This window comes from Daphnia pulicaria, chromosome 6 (genome assembly GCF_021234035.1).
Source record: "Daphnia pulicaria isolate SC F1-1A chromosome 6, SC_F0-13Bv2, whole genome shotgun sequence".
Taxonomy (NCBI): domain Eukaryota; kingdom Metazoa; phylum Arthropoda; class Branchiopoda; order Diplostraca; family Daphniidae; genus Daphnia; species Daphnia pulicaria.
This window is the reverse complement of record NC_060918.1, coordinates 10,106,579-10,126,568: the sequence shown is the minus strand read 5'-3', so window position 1 is coordinate 10,126,568 and position 19,990 is coordinate 10,106,579. Positions and strand designations below refer to the sequence as shown.

The 19,990-nt window shown below is 41.1% G+C and overlaps 4 protein-coding genes across 9 annotated transcripts; 1 reads left to right on the top strand and 3 right to left on the bottom strand.

Moving 5' to 3' along the window:
• Positions 1-506: 506 nt before the first annotated feature.
• LOC124343203 (carboxypeptidase D-like) lies at positions 507-5,771 on the bottom strand. 3 transcript variants are annotated; one of them, XM_046796440.1, is made up of 9 exons: positions 4,983-5,769; positions 4,732-4,865; positions 3,728-3,864; positions 3,449-3,636; positions 3,034-3,210; positions 2,803-2,921; positions 2,439-2,618; positions 2,120-2,212; positions 507-1,376 (listed from the first exon to the last, which is right to left on the bottom strand). In XM_046796440.1, the coding sequence occupies exons 1-9, from the start codon at positions 5,290-5,292 to the stop codon at positions 1,266-1,268; spliced, it is 1,449 nt and encodes a 482-aa protein (XP_046652396.1). In that variant the 5' UTR covers positions 5,293-5,769; the 3' UTR covers positions 507-1,265. The 3 variants fall into 3 exon arrangements, with proteins under 3 accessions (XP_046652396.1, XP_046652395.1, XP_046652394.1); XM_046796439.1 differs by having other exon boundaries at positions 507-1,400; positions 4,983-5,768; XM_046796438.1 differs by having other exon boundaries at positions 507-2,212; positions 4,983-5,771.
• A 3,722-nt stretch (positions 5,772-9,493) lies between these two features.
• Positions 9,494-11,436, bottom strand: LOC124343214. The gene is made up of 3 exons (XM_046796454.1): positions 11,429-11,436; positions 11,128-11,346; positions 9,494-11,064 (listed from the first exon to the last, which is right to left on the bottom strand). Exons 1-3 carry the CDS (start codon positions 11,432-11,434, stop codon positions 9,574-9,576), a joined length of 1,716 nt encoding a protein of 571 aa, XP_046652410.1. The 5' UTR covers positions 11,435-11,436; the 3' UTR covers positions 9,494-9,573.
• Positions 11,437-12,566: 1,130 nt separating this feature from the next.
• On the top strand, positions 12,567-16,355 carry LOC124343190. Of its 4 annotated transcripts, none has more exons than XM_046796413.1 (13): positions 12,567-12,676; positions 12,808-13,002; positions 13,066-13,118; positions 13,200-13,262; positions 13,506-13,966; positions 14,406-14,535; positions 14,606-14,707; positions 14,771-15,001; positions 15,079-15,180; positions 15,244-15,382; positions 15,444-15,658; positions 15,722-15,865; positions 15,928-16,355. In XM_046796413.1, the coding sequence occupies exons 2-13, from the start codon at positions 12,810-12,812 to the stop codon at positions 16,045-16,047; spliced, it is 1,953 nt and encodes a 650-aa protein (XP_046652369.1). In that variant the 5' UTR covers positions 12,567-12,676; positions 12,808-12,809; the 3' UTR covers positions 16,048-16,355. The 4 variants fall into 4 exon arrangements, with proteins under 4 accessions (XP_046652369.1, XP_046652367.1, XP_046652368.1 ...); XM_046796411.1 differs by having other exon boundaries at positions 13,054-13,118; XM_046796412.1 differs by having other exon boundaries at positions 12,578-12,676; positions 12,805-13,002; positions 13,054-13,118.
• LOC124343353 (peptidyl-prolyl cis-trans isomerase-like 3) lies at positions 16,335-17,458 on the bottom strand. Its single transcript, XM_046796684.1, has 6 exons — positions 17,226-17,458; positions 17,125-17,160; positions 17,019-17,057; positions 16,669-16,949; positions 16,557-16,602; positions 16,335-16,488 (listed from the first exon to the last, which is right to left on the bottom strand). The coding sequence occupies exons 1-6, from the start codon at positions 17,226-17,228 to the stop codon at positions 16,408-16,410; spliced, it is 486 nt and encodes a 161-aa protein (XP_046652640.1). The 5' UTR covers positions 17,229-17,458; the 3' UTR covers positions 16,335-16,407.
• Positions 17,459-19,990: the final 2,532 nt, after the last annotated feature.

The following is a 19,990-nucleotide window of genomic DNA, read 5'->3' as shown; positions in this document are numbered from 1 at the left end:
ATGCTGTCCTGACTTCCATGCGAGCGGCCTGCTGGAATGTTCATCATTTCCATAAATCCTGACAGGAATGTCGCGGTGAACTTTGCGGTGAAGAGAAGAGAAAAAAAAAATCTTGGAAGCAAACACTGGATTCCTCTGTCTCTATGCACGGCTATAAGGTGTATATACATAATCTCTCTCTTTCAGCACCGTCGACCGAGAGACGCCCAGCATCGCGCCGGAGATACAGCAACCCCAGCTGGGATATGGATGGAGTAGGTGTATAGTGGATGAGAATATAGGACGCCATATAGAAGATGAAAGTGAATAACGACACGGATCAACATCTATCGTGACAATATCTCTCCAAAGGCTTCGAGCGTCGGAATCTTTTCTCTCCTTCCGGATTCTTCCACCTTATATTCCATCCGTCTGACAACCACTTCATTACGACTTTCGGTTTTTATTTGATTCCTAGCATTTCTTCCCCCCCCCCCCCCCTTATAGATGCTGTGGATGGGCTGCTGCTTCTTTTAATGGCTACCAGCATCACGTTCTCTAATATATTTTGGGTCATATCTATACACTATGTCATTCTGTAGGCCTGTCATGGGGGCGACGGCAGAGATTGCATCGCCGTTTTTAGTGCCGGGCCTAAAAGATTACATTGTCTATGATATTAAGTTAAGTTGTATTACCATAGAATTTTATGCCATGTTTTTACTTGTATAGTACTTTAACCAATTACTGTCGAATTGAACCATAACCATGGAAACCGCTTCGTCGCTTTATTCAGATTGTTCGGGCACGTCAAATCCATCCGTGAACTCGTAAATAGGGACCGAATATTCCAGCCAACGTACGTCTACTTACTTTGGCACACGCCCTTCTTGTGCATAATTTAGTTCCAGCGAGAATTTCGCCATTTCCTTGACAGTCTGATCGATTTTTGCCAAATGCACAGCCAATAACACATAAACAACTTTGTTTTTTTTCCTTCTTTTGTCATGTTTGATGATGTCGACTTGATAATGTATTGATTTGATTGTACACAATGTATGATATATAGTCGAAACTCGATTTGAATAAAACGACTGCGAATATAGGAGGGAATCAATCGATTTTTTTCCGAATAGCGCCGGCGACCTCGCAAAACTTTTCTATACATCTCCGTTGGCTGAGAAAAGTATATCATAAGCCATACTCTATTGTTAAATTTAACCGTATTGAACTTGGCGCCTTCTTTTCATTGCGAAAAAAGAAAAAGAAAAAAGAAAACGATTGAATCACACGAGCAGCAGCAGCGAGCAGAGCAGCAGACCAGCCGATAAAAGGAAATGAAGTGAGATTCCAGAAGATCCGGTTCGAGCCGTTCGAGCTCCGACGTTGACGGCCGGCTGGAAAAAAGAGCTCGGGTAGTCCTGATTCAAAACGCCCACAGCGCGTAGAGAGAAGATGTATGGATGGAAGTTGAAAAGAAGTTGGGCAGGAAGAAGAAGAAGAAGTCGAGTGAGCAGAGGTTATTTTCAAACGATATTGAGCCGAAAAGTCAATTTAGAAAAATATAAGAAAGCGAATAAACAGCAACCATAAAGACGGGAAAATAAGCGAGTTATATAGATTTTTAGCAAGTCTTTCTTTTCTCTGAATTATTTCATTTTCGAACAAAAACAATCGTGCAGGCAGTGATCAGCGTAAGGCATAAGCGCATCGTGATTCCGCCACCGGAAGCCAGCGGGATCGAAGCGGCACTGATGACGGCGCCGGCCCAGGGGCCGTCGGCATTATTAGATGGGTGCACATTGTCGTCGTCTCCGTCGTCATCATCATCGTCATCTTCATTGCTGCCGCTGTTGTTAGTGGTGGCGGCGGTGGCATTGGGATTAGTCGGTAAATCATTGGGCGTCGTTTCATTATTGGACGTCACGGCGTCAAGCGTCGCCACCGTCACCGATGTCGTAAGGCTGTTATTATTTGGATTAGAATGGATTCCGCTGGGATTCTGCGTGTTATGACTACCGTCACCGGAGAATTCGTCAGGGTCGGATGGGCTTGTCGTGTCGTTCGTGCTGCCCGACGCGTCCTCCACCGTGCCCGTCGGGAGTAGAGTGGGAGAGGATGACGTGCTTGAGAGACTTACCGCTAGACGACGCAGCGTGACGTTCAGCACCGTCGCCTCGTCTCCCATCACCTCGAATGGTTCCTCGTAAGACTCGTAACCCTCAGCCGAAACCTATGGCCAAATCATTTTAAAACCCACACCAAATTGAATTAGCCATACGCAATAATCTGTCTCATTTAAAATAAAAAAAGAAATTCATAATAATTTAGAACATCCCCAAGGAATCTCCCCAAGGTAATTTGGGAACGCCACTTGAACTAGTTCAAATTGCGTCACAAATCTAAAAATAAAGCGCAACGAACACGCAATAAAAGGGACCCGGAGTTGAGAGATATACCTGGAGAATGTAGGAGCCATTGAGAAGTATCCGCCAGTATTCGCCGTCTGCCGTCGTGTTGAATTCCCGGTGGCGCCCTTTGACGCTCATCTGGGCTCCGCCGACGGGCAATCCGGATTCTTCATCCATCACGAACCCTTTGACACCGCGAAGTGCTTCGTACATGTAAAGAATGAGAGCCTGCGATGGCCAAAAATGAAAAGGACATTCGTCAGTTCAACAATGCATAGTCGAATCACGTACTGTAGGATAGGATTTTCACGCCGTCCGTATTTGTCTGTTGACTTTGACGTTGACAAAAATGTATATCGAGTTCATTGTACTCGCGTATCCTATACGGCTGACACTCCGCATAATATATTACCTTTCGGTTATCCAGCCAATGTTGGCGCAGAGTGGAGGCCATTGGGTGTTTGCAGCAGGAAACTTCCAGCGTGATCTCCATCGTCCCGTGGAATATGTAATTGTAATCCTGCATCCCGCCTGTCACGAGATACAATTTTGGCGTGTCGTTATAAGAGTTAACTTTTGCAATCCGCCAAACCATAGAAGTTGATTGTGTCTGACATTTAGCGAAAAGGAACGCGGAACTGACCTACGAACGTGTACCATTTGGCACCGTTAACTATCCCGCCGACGAAGCTCTCCGATTTGGGCTTGCACGGCTTGCCCATCCACATGGTGGCGTGATTCTTGGCGTAGACGGCGGCCAAGTGGCGGAACACATCGTCGTCCGGTGTCGGGTTCTCTTCTCGTTCGAGCATGTGATTGGCTGATCCGGGCACAAAATAAAAAGTTCACCATCACCATCATATAGAATCCGACATGAGAGAAAGAAACAAAAACGGGCAGATTGAATAGCAGTTCGTTAGCGGGAAATATTGTATAACATGTGTGTGTGTGGGTGCTAGAGGCAATTTAGATTCATCGCCTGATGCCTGATTTAGCGCTTGTTTATGTTCAGTTAGGTGGAGTGGGTGTGTGTGTGCGTGATGTGTTGTTATTATTACGTTGGCTGATTTGATTCTCGTAGGGGTAGGAAGCGACCAGGGCCCCGCCGTGTAGCCCCGCCGATAAAACGAACGGAACCTTCGACATCCATTGAATTACGGCTCTGGTTTCCGGTTGCAGGGGGAAATGATTGTGCTGGAAGTGATCGGGGAAGTTCCGATTCAAGTCGTAATCCTTCTGGTTCTTCCTGGTGATGAGATTAAAAAAGACGTTGGTGGCGCGAGATTTGATTTTAAATAACAGTAAAATCATTTGAGAGCGTGGGATGCGCAACTTGCCTGCCTTTGTCGTTGGAGCAAGTTCCTTCCGAGGATTTCTCAAAGCCGTCCGGGTTCATGGAGACAAGAAAGTGGATCCGGGAGTGATCCAACAGCAACGTGATCACCGGATCGTGACCGTACCCCGACACCAAGTGCTAATCAAACACAACGTAAGGGGGGATTGTCAAAACAAAAGGTGAACGCTAAAGCATTTTTGGGGGGAAAGAAAGAAAAGGATCTAAACCAACAACACGATCGTAACAAGATCAAATAGAGACGGCCGTCGGCAGAACAAATAAAATGGGCTGTCGTGTAACTCAGCAGCGCCCGTGTTATGTAATAGAATCGTATAGACTTTCTAGACTACATATATATTGAACCAACTTATTTAAAGTTTGTAATCAAATTGTCAAAACTGGCTGCAATCTCTTTGACTGAGTAAGTCGTGTAAACCATCGACTGCAGTTTTCCCGAATCAATAACAATAATAACGTAGAGGAAAAACAAACTACCGAGTGTAGTATATAATACTTCCTGCATCATCACGCCTCTACATATAACCTTCGCTGAATGCCGGGCCCATTTCTATGCAAATTGTTTCGATATTGCGTCATCGTCACTTTCGGAGAATTATTCATCGCGTACAGCGCCAAAAACAAGACGATTTATACAACAATCGTTTTATTGCTTTCGGTCTCGACGTTAGGGAATAAAAGGCGCAGTTTCTCCCGGCGGTTATTTACTATTTGTACTAAAAAGAAATGTATATAGGGTCGGCGGGAATTCAAAAATCTTTTCTTGACAGCCCTACGTCGTCGTCGTACAAGAAAAAATGGCAATGGCCAGAAAATTTTCGTTTTTGTTGATGCGCCCAACTGGGAATGAAGGTCAGTGATGAATGATCATCGGTGCTGTGGATGGTGCACTGGGTTTGAGCGTAGGTTCTCATATATCTAACCGCACGTTTTTAAATTATGGAAGAGGAAAAGGAGATGAGTGGAGAGACGGATGATTTAACTTACCAGGATGAGATGTAAGAGGATCTCTTTGCTAACGGGTTCGTTGCCATGAATGTTGCCGACGTATTTCATCTCTGGTTTACCCGCAACGTGTCGGTCGGGCGTAGACGACACAGCCAACACCCATAATTCTTTTTCTGTCGGTCATGCAATAAAGACATCATCACATCCGCACTATTATAAAGAGCTGCAGGCAAGCAAGTTGGCTGGCTGCTCGATCTAATTGATTTGTTAATTATACGGGGGGAACTTACTGAGAACAGATTGGCCGATGGAGTAGAGATGCGTCAATCCCGGGTAATGATAGGAAACATTTCGCAGGAAATCCGTTAGCGCCGTGTAGTTGTGATAAACGAAATCCAGTGGAACAGCCGGCGGCGGCGGAGTGATGTTGATCTCCGATTCCACGCTGCTGTAATACTCGGAACTGGTGAATGTCTCTTCATCCGTCAAAATGGGCGAAACTGAGGCGGCCTCGTGTCCGATGGCCAATAGCGACAGCGCTAATAAGGCCAACATCATTCCTCCCGATGAATAACGCGTGAATCGTTTGCAAAATAACATGTCGGTCGAGATTCTATAGTCTTGTTTGTTTTTTAAAACATTCCACTCTTGTGTGCGTAGACCCGCGGTGGTGGATCTGGGCTGCTGGCCCCGACGATTGATCAGCTACTGCGGGCTTGATCCTCCTGTCGCCTTCAGTTTGTTCTAGCGTGAATCTCAGCGGGAAGCCGTCGACTTTCCCTTTTTGGCTCTTTGTAAATTCGAATCCCTTTTTTGAAAATGGCGCTCTTTTTCTTTCTTTTCTTCCCCCCCAACAGCTCTCGCACGACACGCTACTATATAATGTTGTAGACAACACAAAAGCACAGCAACTGTGTATAGTGGCCGCAGATGCGGGACTTAAGAAACAGCCAGCGGCTGGATGTTGGGATCGCAACGCGGCGCGGGTGAGTGAGAAAAACACGGGTGCGGGATTGTGCAGCAGAGGTGGTGGAGGAGGCGGGAAGCGCTGTCGACCGCAGAGAGGAAACTGAGGCGCCCACAGGATCCGTTCGACATCCAAAGTGTTGGCCCTAGTGCCAGGACAAAATAAGAGAATTATTTTGATAGAGAAAAAAAAGGGCCGGCTAAATGGAGAGAAACAAGGGAGAGAGAAAAAACGGATGGGCGGAGCTCTGCTGTCCCTGTGTGTGTGCGTCTCATTTCTCTTATCAACCAACTCCCCCTCCCCCCCCCCCCCCCCCCCAAATCACCGCTCGTCTTCTTGTGGGTTCTCCTTGGCTCCGCACTCTCTCAGCGCGGGTCTGATGCTGGCAATGATGTCACCTTTATGCGGCTCTACGGCGAATTTCTAAATAGACTTAAGATATTTTCATCCTTCAGAGCAGATGCGAAATGGAAATTTGCCATCCCGTTGACAATCGCATTACTCCTGTGTGGATATTTCTAAAATCGCCAATATAATCCATTTTCGTGTTTATTGATTCAACTTTTATAAATAAACTAGGTTTTTGGGATCTCGGTTGGAAGATGGCCGCATAGAAATGTTGTTTATTTCGCCTTGTTTGAGTGAAGGGCAAACAAGCGTTCTAAAATAGCCATCAGACATGACAGTGGGTCTTAAAATATGTAATCGGCTTGTCATCGGCAAAACGGTCGCGGCCGTGTTGATATTTGTGCAGGCGTCCGACCGACACTTGAAGAACCCTCGAGCGGGCCGACGACTGAACGTCTTGTATAATATATGGCATTTTATTAGAGGTCGTAGTGTCTATCTTATTACAGTGTATGCCGTGTTGGGTTACAGGCGCAAATAAGTCAAACTCGACGAAAGATGACAAGAAGTTATTGCGTTATTTCTAACGAAATGGGGTGGTAGCCCATCTTTTTCTCCTCTTTTTCATTACTGCCGCAAGTATATCGTCTTGCTCCTCCAATATTGAACGTTGAACGAAGTGCCGACTGAGAAACGCGCATTCTTCGGATGCGCTTTTTACTCTTTCAAGACACGTTCTTCCAACACATAAATACTGCCATGCCATGCTCCAGGGCCAAAAGTTAGTTATCTATATAGAGATATACTATTCTTTCTAGCCTATTTGTAAAAAAATTACAATTTCCAACTGGATGCTCGGCTCGGTTCAACACGCCAGAAGAGCATATGTAAATATGCATCCATTATAAACGCTAAAGGGGGGGGGGGGGGAAACTCCAAAGGAAAAGGAAAAATATAACGAAGGAGGGCGCCTTCTGTTTTTTACGCTACATTATCCACTACCGTGATGCGGATAACACGGAGCGTCTCAAACTCGAAGCGCAAAGCGGATTGCATTAAGTATAAATATTTTCTTTCCTACATAGAGGTCCTAGTACAACATTGTCTAGATCGAACTATCGAACGTCCTATGGTCCTATGCCTATTATTCTTCAGTCCCTCGCCCCCGCTTTAATGGTTGTACCGCACAGTTTCCCCCCCCCCCCCCCCAGCCATAGGGTCTAAGTTTTCGACGTGAATGTCTTGGGGGAGAAAGGAAAGAAGAAAAAGCGAACGTCAAGTGTATGTGTCTGGAGAAAATACAGATAGCCCACTATAAAAGAGAGCAGACTGGCTTTGGTAAGTCAAAGTATAACGAGACCTCGAACGATAAGAAGAATGCCATTAACGATGGGAATTCCGCGGCGTTTCACCTAGATTCAACCGCTGCAATCGTATGCTGGCTCCTGCCATACGGGCCCGCACTAACCTACTCTTTTCACATCACTCCTAATAAATTTTGGGATGCGCAACTGCTCTAGTATCAGTTCGAAGCTCTCTATAGATATTCACCTAAAAAAAGGAATAAGAAAAAATCAATGGGTTCAATGTTATTGGAAAATGACGGACCCGCATGTTTGCGCAAAGAATTCCCGATTTGCCATTAGCGAATCGTGTCGGCATTGGTTTGGCTGATTTAATCTCTCTTTTTTTTTAGTCGCTATACGGCGACACGTCCATTGCGTTTCCAACTATGTCTCCCACGTCGTGATAAAGAAGGGACGACGGCAGCATATCAAAGACGTCTATAATTAATAGGCGGAACAAATGGATTCCGGCAGAGAGAAGAGCTAAGCCATTTGGTTCTCTTATTTCTCGGGCGCCATGTCGGCGCTCTAGTTATAAAAACGACGAGAAGCCAAAATGAATGGGTCGGCGAGAGAAGATAAAGAAAATAACGCGCATATCCATTTTGGAAATAGATGAAATCCGTGAGAGACACAAAAACGGCGAGTGCTAGACACAAAAACGACGCGTCGAACATTTGTATTGCGCGCCCTTAATTTGTCTTTCTCTCTCTCTTTTCTCTCGGGAGAGTTGCATATGTGCTGGGTCTGAAGAAGAACAATATAAAAACCCACAGCTCTTCCAGCAGTCTTATTCCGACTCTGAGATCCGAAAAGAGAGATAATGCATATGGATGCCCTAGTGCACTCGAACTCCACCCGCGCGTCAACAAGCCACGGATATTCTGTTTCCATGGCGCCACTAAAAACGCTTTTTTGCGTTCTTCCTCTCTCTCTCTCTAATGTGTGGCCGCCTCAAAAGAAAAACGGATGCCAGTATCTGGCCCGGGCTGATATTATATGTATTATGTTTTTAGAAAAATGACGACGAAAATAGGAAAAATGACTGCAGTCGACGGATAAGAGCAAGCTAGCTTATTCGATTGTTGTTGTTGTTGTGTTGACGTCTTGACTGGATGTACAGGGGTTTGGGGAATGAGGAAACGTGTGTTATATCAGTACCGGCGGAGAACGTGAGTGCGCGGAATGCGGTCGTCGTCGTGCATGTTTTCCCATTTGCTCGTATACCACGAACCTCGTTAACCCCAGAGCAATCTGCGGTGTATATATACACATTGGTCTAGAATCGACTAGAATTTGTTAGGACATTATTTTTAGTTATAGCAAATCTCGATTGATAAATCGTGTGTCGATTGATTAGTCTTGGGCTGTTGGGAGTTGGCTGCTCCACGACATGACGACAGCGGGGAGAAACAAATGATAATAAAGTGAGATTGAGAAGGAAAATGATCCACATGGATTCCAACTGCTGCCCAGCAACTATGTAGTAAACATATTGTTTTCGTGGTAGATAATATACTAGGACTGTATATGATGTGAGGCATTTTCTTTCACATCCCCGATTGCATTATCGACTTAACATTTTTGGCAAAAGCCTATGGAGTTTGTGTGATAAGTGGAATACCAATCTCGCATTCCTGGTTTATCGCAGATTTCGCGAATGATAGTTCCAAAAATTAAACTTCCATCTGAAACACTTGTCAAAGACACTGAAGGTTGCGACCTTCCACAAAAATTAGATTTCAATATCAAACGGTCACATCTGATGGTCAGAGGTCGGTCTGGATAGCTAAAATTGCCAAGTGTTGTTGGTGAATTAAGTGGGCGTGACAAGTCCCTTTATCAAAAGGAAGCAGTTGTCTCACCGGGGATTAGTCACACATTATTAACAAATTCATTTTCTTGTTAATGGGAGGAGATTGTGGGTTTCTCCCAATCGCTTGTTTCGTCATTTTCTAGAAATTGTTAACTCATAGATGAAACTACGCGTTTTTTTTATGGATGCACTAATCCATCCGATAATTCCATCAGGAACTTTCCTGATGGATGGGCTCTGCCATTGCCCATCTTACTTACGTAATACCAATCATACCAATAATAGTTGTGAATTATCATCATCTTTGTGATTGAATTTGCGTGTATTCACTCCTCGAACACAACAATAAATTAAAGCGCATTAGTAGTTACAAAATTATCACACATGGTAGGCCCCTATCAACATTAGAAGCCAAAGTACGACCAGATGGAACGTTGAGTCTTAGAAGGTTCTCGTTTAACCACTTTGACCGATGGTTCGATATCATAAGATGGACGGTTTTTCCAAGATTTCTTCGATGGGAGAGACTTGCCTTGGGCTCGGTTTGATTGGTTTCCAATTGGAGTAGTAATATTTTCAATTCGTCTCTCACGGTCTGATGGCTCCGACATCTTAACAGCGGGAATCGATGCCTTCGCTGTCTCAATGAACGATTTAGACGTACTGGTGGCAGCAATAACTCTCGGGTGAATTGCTGGGTTGTCAAGAACATCCGGGCTAGACATCCAACGAGGAGTTTTGACGATGAAGGATAAAGATATTGCTTCCGGCTGGATCCTCGGGACGATGCACGTTACCAAGTAAGGACTATCAGGCATTGGCTCGTATATGTTTCGAATCAGAACAACTTGATAAGAAGATTGTCCTTTACCCTTTTCGTTCACGACGGTCCACAATGGCAACTTGACTCCGTTGTTGAACAAATCAATGTCAAGAGGTTTCATTAAGATTAGAGGTTGAAAGAAACGGGGGAACGACAAATTCATCGCGGCGACGACTTGGAATTCGTTCCAGGGATTTTGCGCGTTGTAATAATCTGACGGAATTGACATGGGAAGAAAATTCGGCTCAAGTGCCATTGATTTTGGAACTAGGCCGACTGGATGACTCTCTTGTTGAGAATTCAAGTAGTCTTCAGGCAGCATGGTTAAAATTTGGAAATTTTCCGGCGCCGTAAACAGTGGCGTCTTCGGGTATCTTTCAATGAACTGTTCCAACGAACGGAATAGAATGGATTCGTCGGAGCGAGCGAGAGGAAGCGGTGACGACGGAGTTACGAAGTCAACAGCTGCGGGTTCTACCAAATGGACGGCCGGACGGACAGGCTGCTGCGGCAGTTCAATAACTGGGCTTTGTAACGAAGGCTGACTACTCGTCCGGCTATTGGAAATAGCAACTGGAGTGAGTTTCTGAGTGGCAAGGGTATCAGCCAGTGGGTGGAAATTATTAAGGAGACCTAAACATAGGTACGAGGCCGATGCGAATTGATGGTAGTCAAATGGAATCGCTAAAAGATGGGAATTGATTGGGTTAAAGAAACCTCCTGGAGATCGTAGTCGTGGAAAGGTATAACTGAGAATGCGGGCGTTGGCTGGTAGAGGCTCTGATTTAAAAATGACAACGAGGGGTTGAAAAGATTCTGACAAAAGCTGATCATGGAGAGCCAGAACGAGTTGAAAGACTTCGGGAATTTGAATATCGTCTACCCACAGCATCTTCGAAGTGATTTGTTCACTTTTTGGCAAGAGGCCAAGGATCTGATGTCCTGGAGTGTTGAACGGAGCAGCTACAACGCTAAAATTTGGAATATATGGGAGGGGCAGCTCTTTGTAGACAGTTGGGATGAGCTCTTTCGAGGAATCAGAGATATCACGATCTTCAACATTTGGGAAATCCTGCAAGAAAAATAAATTTCATTAGTTGCTCGATAGTGTGAAAACGTGATTTTATTATTTTACCGAAGGACCCAGCCTTGTCGCTTCTTGGGGCTCGAATTCAGAAGAGTCAGAGGGAATTAGAACATCAGAAAATGAATCGTTAATGGGCCATAGAACCATATCGAGAGCAATTGCATCCATGAAAGCATCCAATTCTTCGTCAAGTCGATCGAACGAAATTGTTGGAGAAGTCGAGCTATTGGTTATCAAGAAAGCAACAAAAATGGCTGCTCCGATGGTCTGAATAAATTGAGAAATTTAACAAAGAGAGAAACAGTTAAACTTTTTTTCAAACTAAACAGTAACAGAGTAAATGTCTTACCTTCATCTTGGAATGTTGGAGAGTGAATTAAATGAGCCTTGGCGAGATGAGCAGTTATATACCATAGAAGGGTACGTATTCCGTCCCATCTTCAAGATTAACAATTTATTCAAAGATAACGGATTCCAAGAACCAATATTATCCTGACATGCCAGGCCATATTAATTACTAATATTATCCGCTTATACTTAATTTTTCCTAGGTATATTTGGTAAAAATTGATCTGTCAGTTCTTCAAAAGAATTAATGGTCAATTATTATCACTTAATTAAAATACTAATCCAGCAGCACTTGTTATGCAGTATTAATTCAATTCAAGTGATAATTTCTGCAGCTTCGAAGCACATCCGGGCTTGTACACTAATAAGAATATGTCTGTTCAGTTTGCTTTATCTGTACGTGTAACAATTTACTTAATGTAAAAAAAAAAAAAAAATCCATTATTGATCGTTACCATTTGGCTGCTGATAGCGGTGGATAAAAGTCCTTGTACAACATGCACTTTCAAGTTTCAATAACAACACGGGTATTACGTATGCGCACAAAAGGCCATGAAGGGCATGCACGCTTAATTTTATCAGCATTAGTTCTCGAAGTTTTGAATCGTGAATAGTAAGTCATCAAGCACTCTCACTTTGCTCCAGCAAAAGACGTATTCAAGAATAAAATGATTGAAAGGTCTTAATGCAGATCAAGCGATCAAGTAAACTTATAGTAATTCTAATTAAAGATCGTGTAGACCAAAGGGATCCATTAACGACTTCAGGTCGATTTACATCAACGTCAAATATTTAATTGCCACTAAATAGATAAACAAAATAAAATAGAGCCATTGAAATTGATCTGCCAGCAAATTTTGTTTTATTGATTGTTTGCACAGGGGTATAGATATATATACCCCTGGTTTGCAGGTTGTTAGAGCATTTCATTTATTGAATGGTGTACGTGTAGGTTGGTTAACAATAAAAAAGCACGCATTCCACGAACTAGTCTGAAATTTAAGTTGATATCCGAGCGGGGAGCAAAATCAGAGTAAATATGAACCAATCACACAGAAAGGCAAAGTCGCAATCTCCCACACAGAGACACGGCACGGGCAGACGGCACACGCAGGCAGGTTTATTTTGGTAACGTTGCAACGTCGATGATTAGACGATGCATCATTCTTCTGCATCAAGCGTTTGTGTGTTCAGTGTATTCGTTCTTATAATTTATCACGCATTTTGATTGTTTTTTTTATAGTTTTTGGTAAGATATAGCTTTCCCAAATGAATAATTTTATTCCACAGATTCCTTAGATTGTCATCTATCTTTTATGTTTTACTAATGTGATGTAATGACGAGAAACTTGAATGGTGTTATTGCCTCAATTTAAGTAGACATGGATCGCCACCGCGGGTCTGGTTACCGGAATCCCTCGTCATCAAACTATTCTTCTTCAGATTATTCTGGAAGAAATTTTGATAATAACAATCAGCATCGTAGAAGCCAAGGTGACAGTCTTGGCTGGTCAGGCGAAAGAAACCCTTATTCGGCACCAAAAGAGTATGAAAAATATTCTTCATCTGAACGAGGTATTTCATAAATTCAAAATTTTGAAATTGTAAAATGTGATATTTACACAGTTTTTATTATAGGTACCAAAAGAAGATATGAACAATCAGGAGATCATAAAAAATCTTACGATCAAGTAAGTGTTTCATTTTTTCTTCATTATTTCTTCTCATTATTGAAATCCAATTTTATGAGTGACTTTATTTGGGTCTTTTAGCATTCACATAACCAGGATCCTCATCGTAAATATCATCGGTCTGATGGCAGCCACAGTTTTGAAGTAAGTGAAATATCCTTTTGCTACTGAATGTGTGTAGTTAATGCTAGTAGTACTGCATGATATGATGTTTAAGTGATGTAAAAGGCATTCATCTAGGAAAATTAATTTTAACCCACAATGAATAAAAATTCAATTCCTGTAAAGTCATGATGAGTCAACCAAACCAAGGAAGGAGATTCATGAGCATTGTCAACTCTCAAATGACGTATTAAACAAAAAAAACTCTTGCTCCCTAACCCGTAGGGTCGGAGTAATCATCTTCACCACCGCCCGCAATACGAGCAAAGCTCATCGAGTAGTCGTGGCCGCAACTACTCCTATGAAAACAACCGTTCTAGCAGTCACGACCATGATTCTAATTCTCAAAGACGATTTAATGACAATCGTCGTTATCAGCAGCGTGGTGCTAGCTCCAGTGGAGGCCACCGAGGAAACGGAGGATTTATTTCATCCCGTGGAAGAGGGCGTGGACGAGGAGCTAATAGAAACCATGGTGCTGGTTCTCAGCATTCCAAAAACAAAAATTACCAGAGCGAAAAGAATGAGGATTCCTCATCCCCAAATCGGTTATCTATAGCAGAAGAGTCTGCTTGTGCTAGCGACGTTCCCTCGGTTTCGCCTAGCCGTCAACCACCAGAAAATAATGTTGATGCAACATCTGACAAAATCGCCGCAGTTCATTCGGAGAGCGACAAATCAACGAGGTAAATCAAATGCAGAAATGATATAAGAACAAAAAAAATATTAAATAAAAAAAAAAAGAACTTACAAACATGAACCGAGTTCATCAAAACTAAAAGGAAAAAACTTTAGCCCGGATCAAATCACATGATAACTCTAAAATTACAAACAATTGTGAATTAACATGCACAGAAGCCATACCAAAGTCTTGGAATTGAACTCTACCAGACGCAATGGAACAGCTGAAATCCATCCGGGGTTCTGAATCTATTCCACAATCTCTGTCTTTCCCCAGCCTTAGTTGATTTATGTACCTGCGTTGTTTTTATTACCGCAGTTCCAATTATCAGCTTGTAGATTATTGATTTAAACTCGGGAAACTAAATTAATTTTAGGCTGAACCCTTGTTTTTTTTTTAAATTGTCAAATCGATTTTTTCTAATAATTTGTTTACTCTTTCAGAGAAGAGAAGGATCACGGTCAGGAGAGAGAAATTAAGATTAAGCAAGATCCAGATGCGACTGCTGACGAAAGTGTAAAGACTGATGATGACCAGCACTCCAGAACAGAAGAAACTGGAAGGAAATCAGAGGTAAAATCTAAAACTATCTATTTGAATATAATTTGAGTATATTTTTAAATTATTTGTATAATTCCCACAGAATGAGCGATCTCCGAAAAGGAAGACAACATTGAAAGAGTTTCCCGAACATTTCATCAGATTGCAATGCCCTCACTGTAATCAGCGATCGATTACATTTAGAGTAATATCTTGTAATATTTTTTTCTTCTTGTTATTGTAAAATAATTATTTTTCACATTTGAAGGAATATATTGTCCATCTTTCTTCGCCACGTCATGCGAAATCGCTGGAAAAGATTTCGCTACAACATCGGATGTCACTTGCCAAATTGAGAACGCGGCAGCGTAAGGAGCAATCGCAGATTGAGGCTCAAACATCTCGATCATCACACAGAGCTCAAATGAACTTTTGTGCCATCTGCAAACTCTGTCACAGTGAGAGTCGTCCAAACCACGAAACCACTGAGCTTCACAAGGTATTTTGCCAACTAATCATAATGCATAATTATATCGAAAAGCTAAGCTGTGTTATCAATTTTGTACTTTTCTTCAGATAATCAAGAACTTTTTAATGCCATATTGTCCAATCTGTCGAGTCAATTTCAAGTCTCGTATGCTTTACGAGAAACACGTTGCAACTTTAACGCATATCAAGGTCAGTTGTGCTCACCAATTTAGCATGAGTTTATGCAAATGATTGGCATGTTAATATTTACAGAACAAGGTAAATATGGAAAAAAGCTATGAACGCCGTCGTGAAGAGGAACGCAAGCACGATAGGAACGGATTTGAAAAGGACGAACTTGTATTGGATCTCGAAAACTTTATGACGCTTGATGCCGTTGGCAGTGTTGATGGTATGTAAAATTGTAAATGAAGTTGCTTTGATTTTAATGATGTTTCATTTTATATAAATAGGCGACGCAGAAAATGGAGTGTCTTTAGAAGAAACTGCTGTCGGTCAGGAGTGTGTCAAGAAAGTTGAAGCATTTTTTTGCGACGTTTGCCAACGATATTTAAGTCGAGTCGAGCCTTTGGAAAAGGGTCTCGAGTTTCATTGCCGTACCCGTTCGCACCATCGCGCCTATGAAGAACACCAAAACGGACACAAAGAATTTGAAAATTGTGCAGAGGTGGTAAAAAATAACAAAATTATGATTGGCTGATGACTTATCTATTTGAATTCCCCAATATAGAATGAAGACGGAACAGAGAAAGAACTGAAGCGTTCAGAAAGTCAAGAGCTTTTACTGGTTGAGGCGGAAAAAGATATTGGAGAAATATGTGATTTGATAGGTGATGATGATCAAACTCCCGAAGAAGAGTATGGCGGTCAAGCTGTATGTAAATTAATATTTTAGATTTAGAAGAAAATTTCTTTAAGTTTTGTGTCTTGTTCCAGTCGGGAGAAGAAAGCAGGAATGCTGAAGAAGCAGATGAAAAAAACCAGGAACATTCTGAAGCTACTGAAATCACTACAAATGAGGATGACTACGAAAAGGATGATTTATCTACCAATTAGCCATGGAAGGATCAGTACGAGTTCAGGAGATGAATTGTTAACCTCCAAATTGACCTATCCCATTTAAGATGAACACAGAATGTAAAGGCGTCACGTAATGTGCACTGAATTAAGGTTGTTTTTCGAGTTATTTTCGATGGATTTTCTTGTTTCTTTAAGAAATAAGCACACCCAATTTCTGCATTGAAGCTTGGAGAATTTTTACTTATGGCATGTTAAAATTCACACAACTCGACCCTTTTTCATGTCAACTATTGTGTACCTATTGGTGTACTTTGAACATGATATTAAATGGAAAAAAAATTCTGTTTTTATGTATAACACACACATTCATACATAGAAAAGCAGCAGTTCAAACTTTCACTGAGCAAGTGGATTGGCATGAATAGTCACACTGTTTAAATGTATATCTTTCAATGGTCGATGATTCTTCTGGTTGACCTATGGACGAGGATTAGTTAACTCATTAGTTATTCATATAATAATGGATAATAATAAGTTTTATTTACTGGTAATTTTTCCAATTCATCCAGCACATCAAATCCATCAATAACTCTAAAAAGTAAAAAAATTGTGTTTTAAAAAAGAGCTTTAATTGATGTATAAAAATAGATAACTTACTTTCCAAATATTGTGTACTTCAAATCTAAATGAGGCTGTGGACCATATGTGATAAAAAATTGGCTGCCATTTGTGTTTGGTCCAGAATTAGCCATTGAAAGATACCCTCGATTTTTATGTTTTAATTCCTCTGTAAACTCATCCTCAAATTTTCTTCCCCAAATAGATGTGCCTCCTTTTCCTGTGTTTGCTGGATCTCCTGTTTGCACCATGAATCCCTTTATGTTTCGATGAAACAGGCATCCATTGTAGTAGTTACTGGCACAAAGTGCTAAAAAGTTCTGGATACATAAAAAGACAATTGTGCAGAAAATTATTTAAAAAAAAATGCATTAAATTCTTAACATTACCTCTGCAGCCCTTGGTGTTACATCACAGAAAACCTCTATCTAAATGAAAAAATAATAATAAAGTATATGATTTATCTTATTGAAATACATTTGACAAAATAAATACCTTAATATTGCCTAGATCGGTGTGGAGAGTCACAGACTGGAAAAATTTAAATTTGATATTACACAATTGAAAACAAAAACATACACAACTCAAATACCAACCATTTCAATCAGATTCGTTACTTTTAAGAGTAAAAAAAAAATCTTATAAACGTTTTTGCTTTTAATAAGCGTAGAAAAAGTGTAACACTGGAATCGGTTCTCAAAATGTTTCTTTTTCAAACGTCAAGCTCAAAGTAGTCTGCTTGGTTACCATGAGAACCACCAACAACCTAACTCCGATCCGTCATAATGATCCGTGCAATTTATTTAAAGACTATGATATTAAGCACAAATAAAATAATTAATGACAAAATCTATGTTACTAACTTTATAGGAATATAGGAAAGAACGACATTGACATATATATTTATTGAAGGTAAATAATCTGTCACCAGGATAGTTGCTGTTTTCTCCCAATAGATGTCGTGGTTTTTGGTATTGAGGGTTGCTAACAGTAAAACTCCAAAGAAAAGACAGAAGAACCGACAATAGAACAGAACCCCAATAATATTTTGAATAATTTTTTAAATTTCTTTGTATGCGACAGTAGAACTCCAACGACAGTAGAACTCCTTTTTTAAATATTATTAAAAATACCTCAGTGCCAGACAATATAACTCCGTTGAATTTATATTTCATTTAAAATATTTAAAATTCAATGGAGTTCTATCATTATTATCTTCATTACTCCTCCATGACCTGGCGGACAAACTTTATCCCAAACACGATTTAAATCATTTAATCCATTGGTGTTTTCAATTTTTCGCAATTCGTTAGTATAGCAAAGCTATCATTCACAAATATTGTGAGATGAAATATCTATTAAATCGAATGGAAATTATAAATATTTTACAAATATCAAAAGCAGAGCTATCAGCTATCTATTACTAGAAATGGTGCCCACGTTGCACTTTGTTTATCGCTTAAATTATGTAGAAAACTACTAGAAATATTTATAATACCATAAAAACCATGTAAAATTCCTATTCCAATGGATGTAAACGACGGAATCATCATTCGTGTGTAATTTACGGAATAAACGTCTAAAAGGACGTTCAATGGATCCGTTCTACGTTCTTATATCAGTAGAACCAACCAACGCTGTCCAACCGCTGTCCGCTGAGAGTTGCAGCTAGACAATATCGTTATCCAGTGCCAATCTCATTTACTTTCTGGGGAGGGCTATCAATACCAAAGCCGACGTCATCTATTGGGAGAAAACAGCAATTCCTTCCGTATGATATGACACACACAAAAAAAAAAAAAAAAGTCTGAAAAAGTTATATAAATCCTGTACGGAATACGGGAACACCAAATGCTAAAGAGAAACTAAAATAACGTGAACAGTGTCGTTGGTATTATTTTTTGTATCATGTGTTATCTGTTCAAATGGCAGGGAATTTTTTCACGACACCGCGAGACACGACGTAAAAAAAAAGAATTCAATTGAAGTCGACAAAAATCTAAGTAAATCGAGTTCCATATACTTTCACGTTGTCTCGTCGACTTGCTTTTTCAATAATCGAAATGCGCTTCGTGATCTTATTGATGGCGCTCACGTTCGTTCATGCATTTAAAGAGTTCAAGATTATTATAATCTTATTCTCTCTATACTTAGACTGCAGCATAATAACCGCATAAGAACCAAGTATTATACGTAGGCTCCGTGAAAAGAACAAAACACTGACAGGATTTTACGCAATAGATCTCATCACGTAGTTTATTAGTAATGACGTCAATGGCAAATGATACTACCCCCACTGTTGTATATACACCCTTCTTTGTCTATATATAGTATACTCTCTGCTTTCTCCACACCCGAGTCCCAGAAAGCCTATCAAAGTAATTCAATTTCCGTGTTCGGCTACACGGGATTGATTCTGTTTTTATTGAGTTCGTCTTTCCAGATTCTGGAATAAATTAATGGACACGACGTGCATGTGATGGAGCCGTAGACACGTCCACTCAATGACCAGGAGCGCTCCATACACTTCCGAATCAATAGATCTCTCCGACTAGTTTCTCTCTCTCTCTCTCTCTCGGATTTCATTCTTTGTTCACGGATCAACAGCAGATGGAGGAATATCATTTGGCCTTTGGGTCTGCCTTGGGCACTTTAACAGTAGCCATCTTCAATACATACCCGCTTCAACTTTTATATATCCTTTATATTATATTATATGATAGGTACTCAATCTGATCAAACTTTCAGAAACTAGGCGGCATATGCTATATAGTTTATGAATAATAAACAGCTACTCGGCATCACTCTTGGTAATGGCAATTCATCATTTCCAAACAGTAAATCAATGTATAAATAACGGCACATCTTGCCATTGTTGGGTCTTTTTTAAATATTTTTTTTTTTTCGCCCCTTCTCATTTCTCCCCGTTTGGTCAATTATCCTGGCGTTGGCATCGATGAAGGTTTGTCTCATTGTTCTCGCTTGATAAATATATAGCCACAGACTCGGTAATTACAATAACTGCCATACACGCGGCTCTCGCGGGTATATCGTGAGCGCGAATCCGTGAAACAAGTAGCACGCCATAAATCAATTACGCCTCTACTACTGCTACTCAAATTTTTCATTGGCCAGCAAGGATGATATAAGAGAGCGGATTCCATCCACCGACATCAGCCCGTAGCGAATTCTGCTGGGCGCCCAACATTCATTCTCGTTTGAATCTCCAAACGATTCGAAATCTATCTGGTCGTGCAGTGCGATGAACAACTGATGACTGCTGATGAGCTCTCGTTTCAGTGTTATCTTTCAGACTATTTCTAGGTCAATTCGAAAATACTAAAAAAAGAGTTTCATCTCT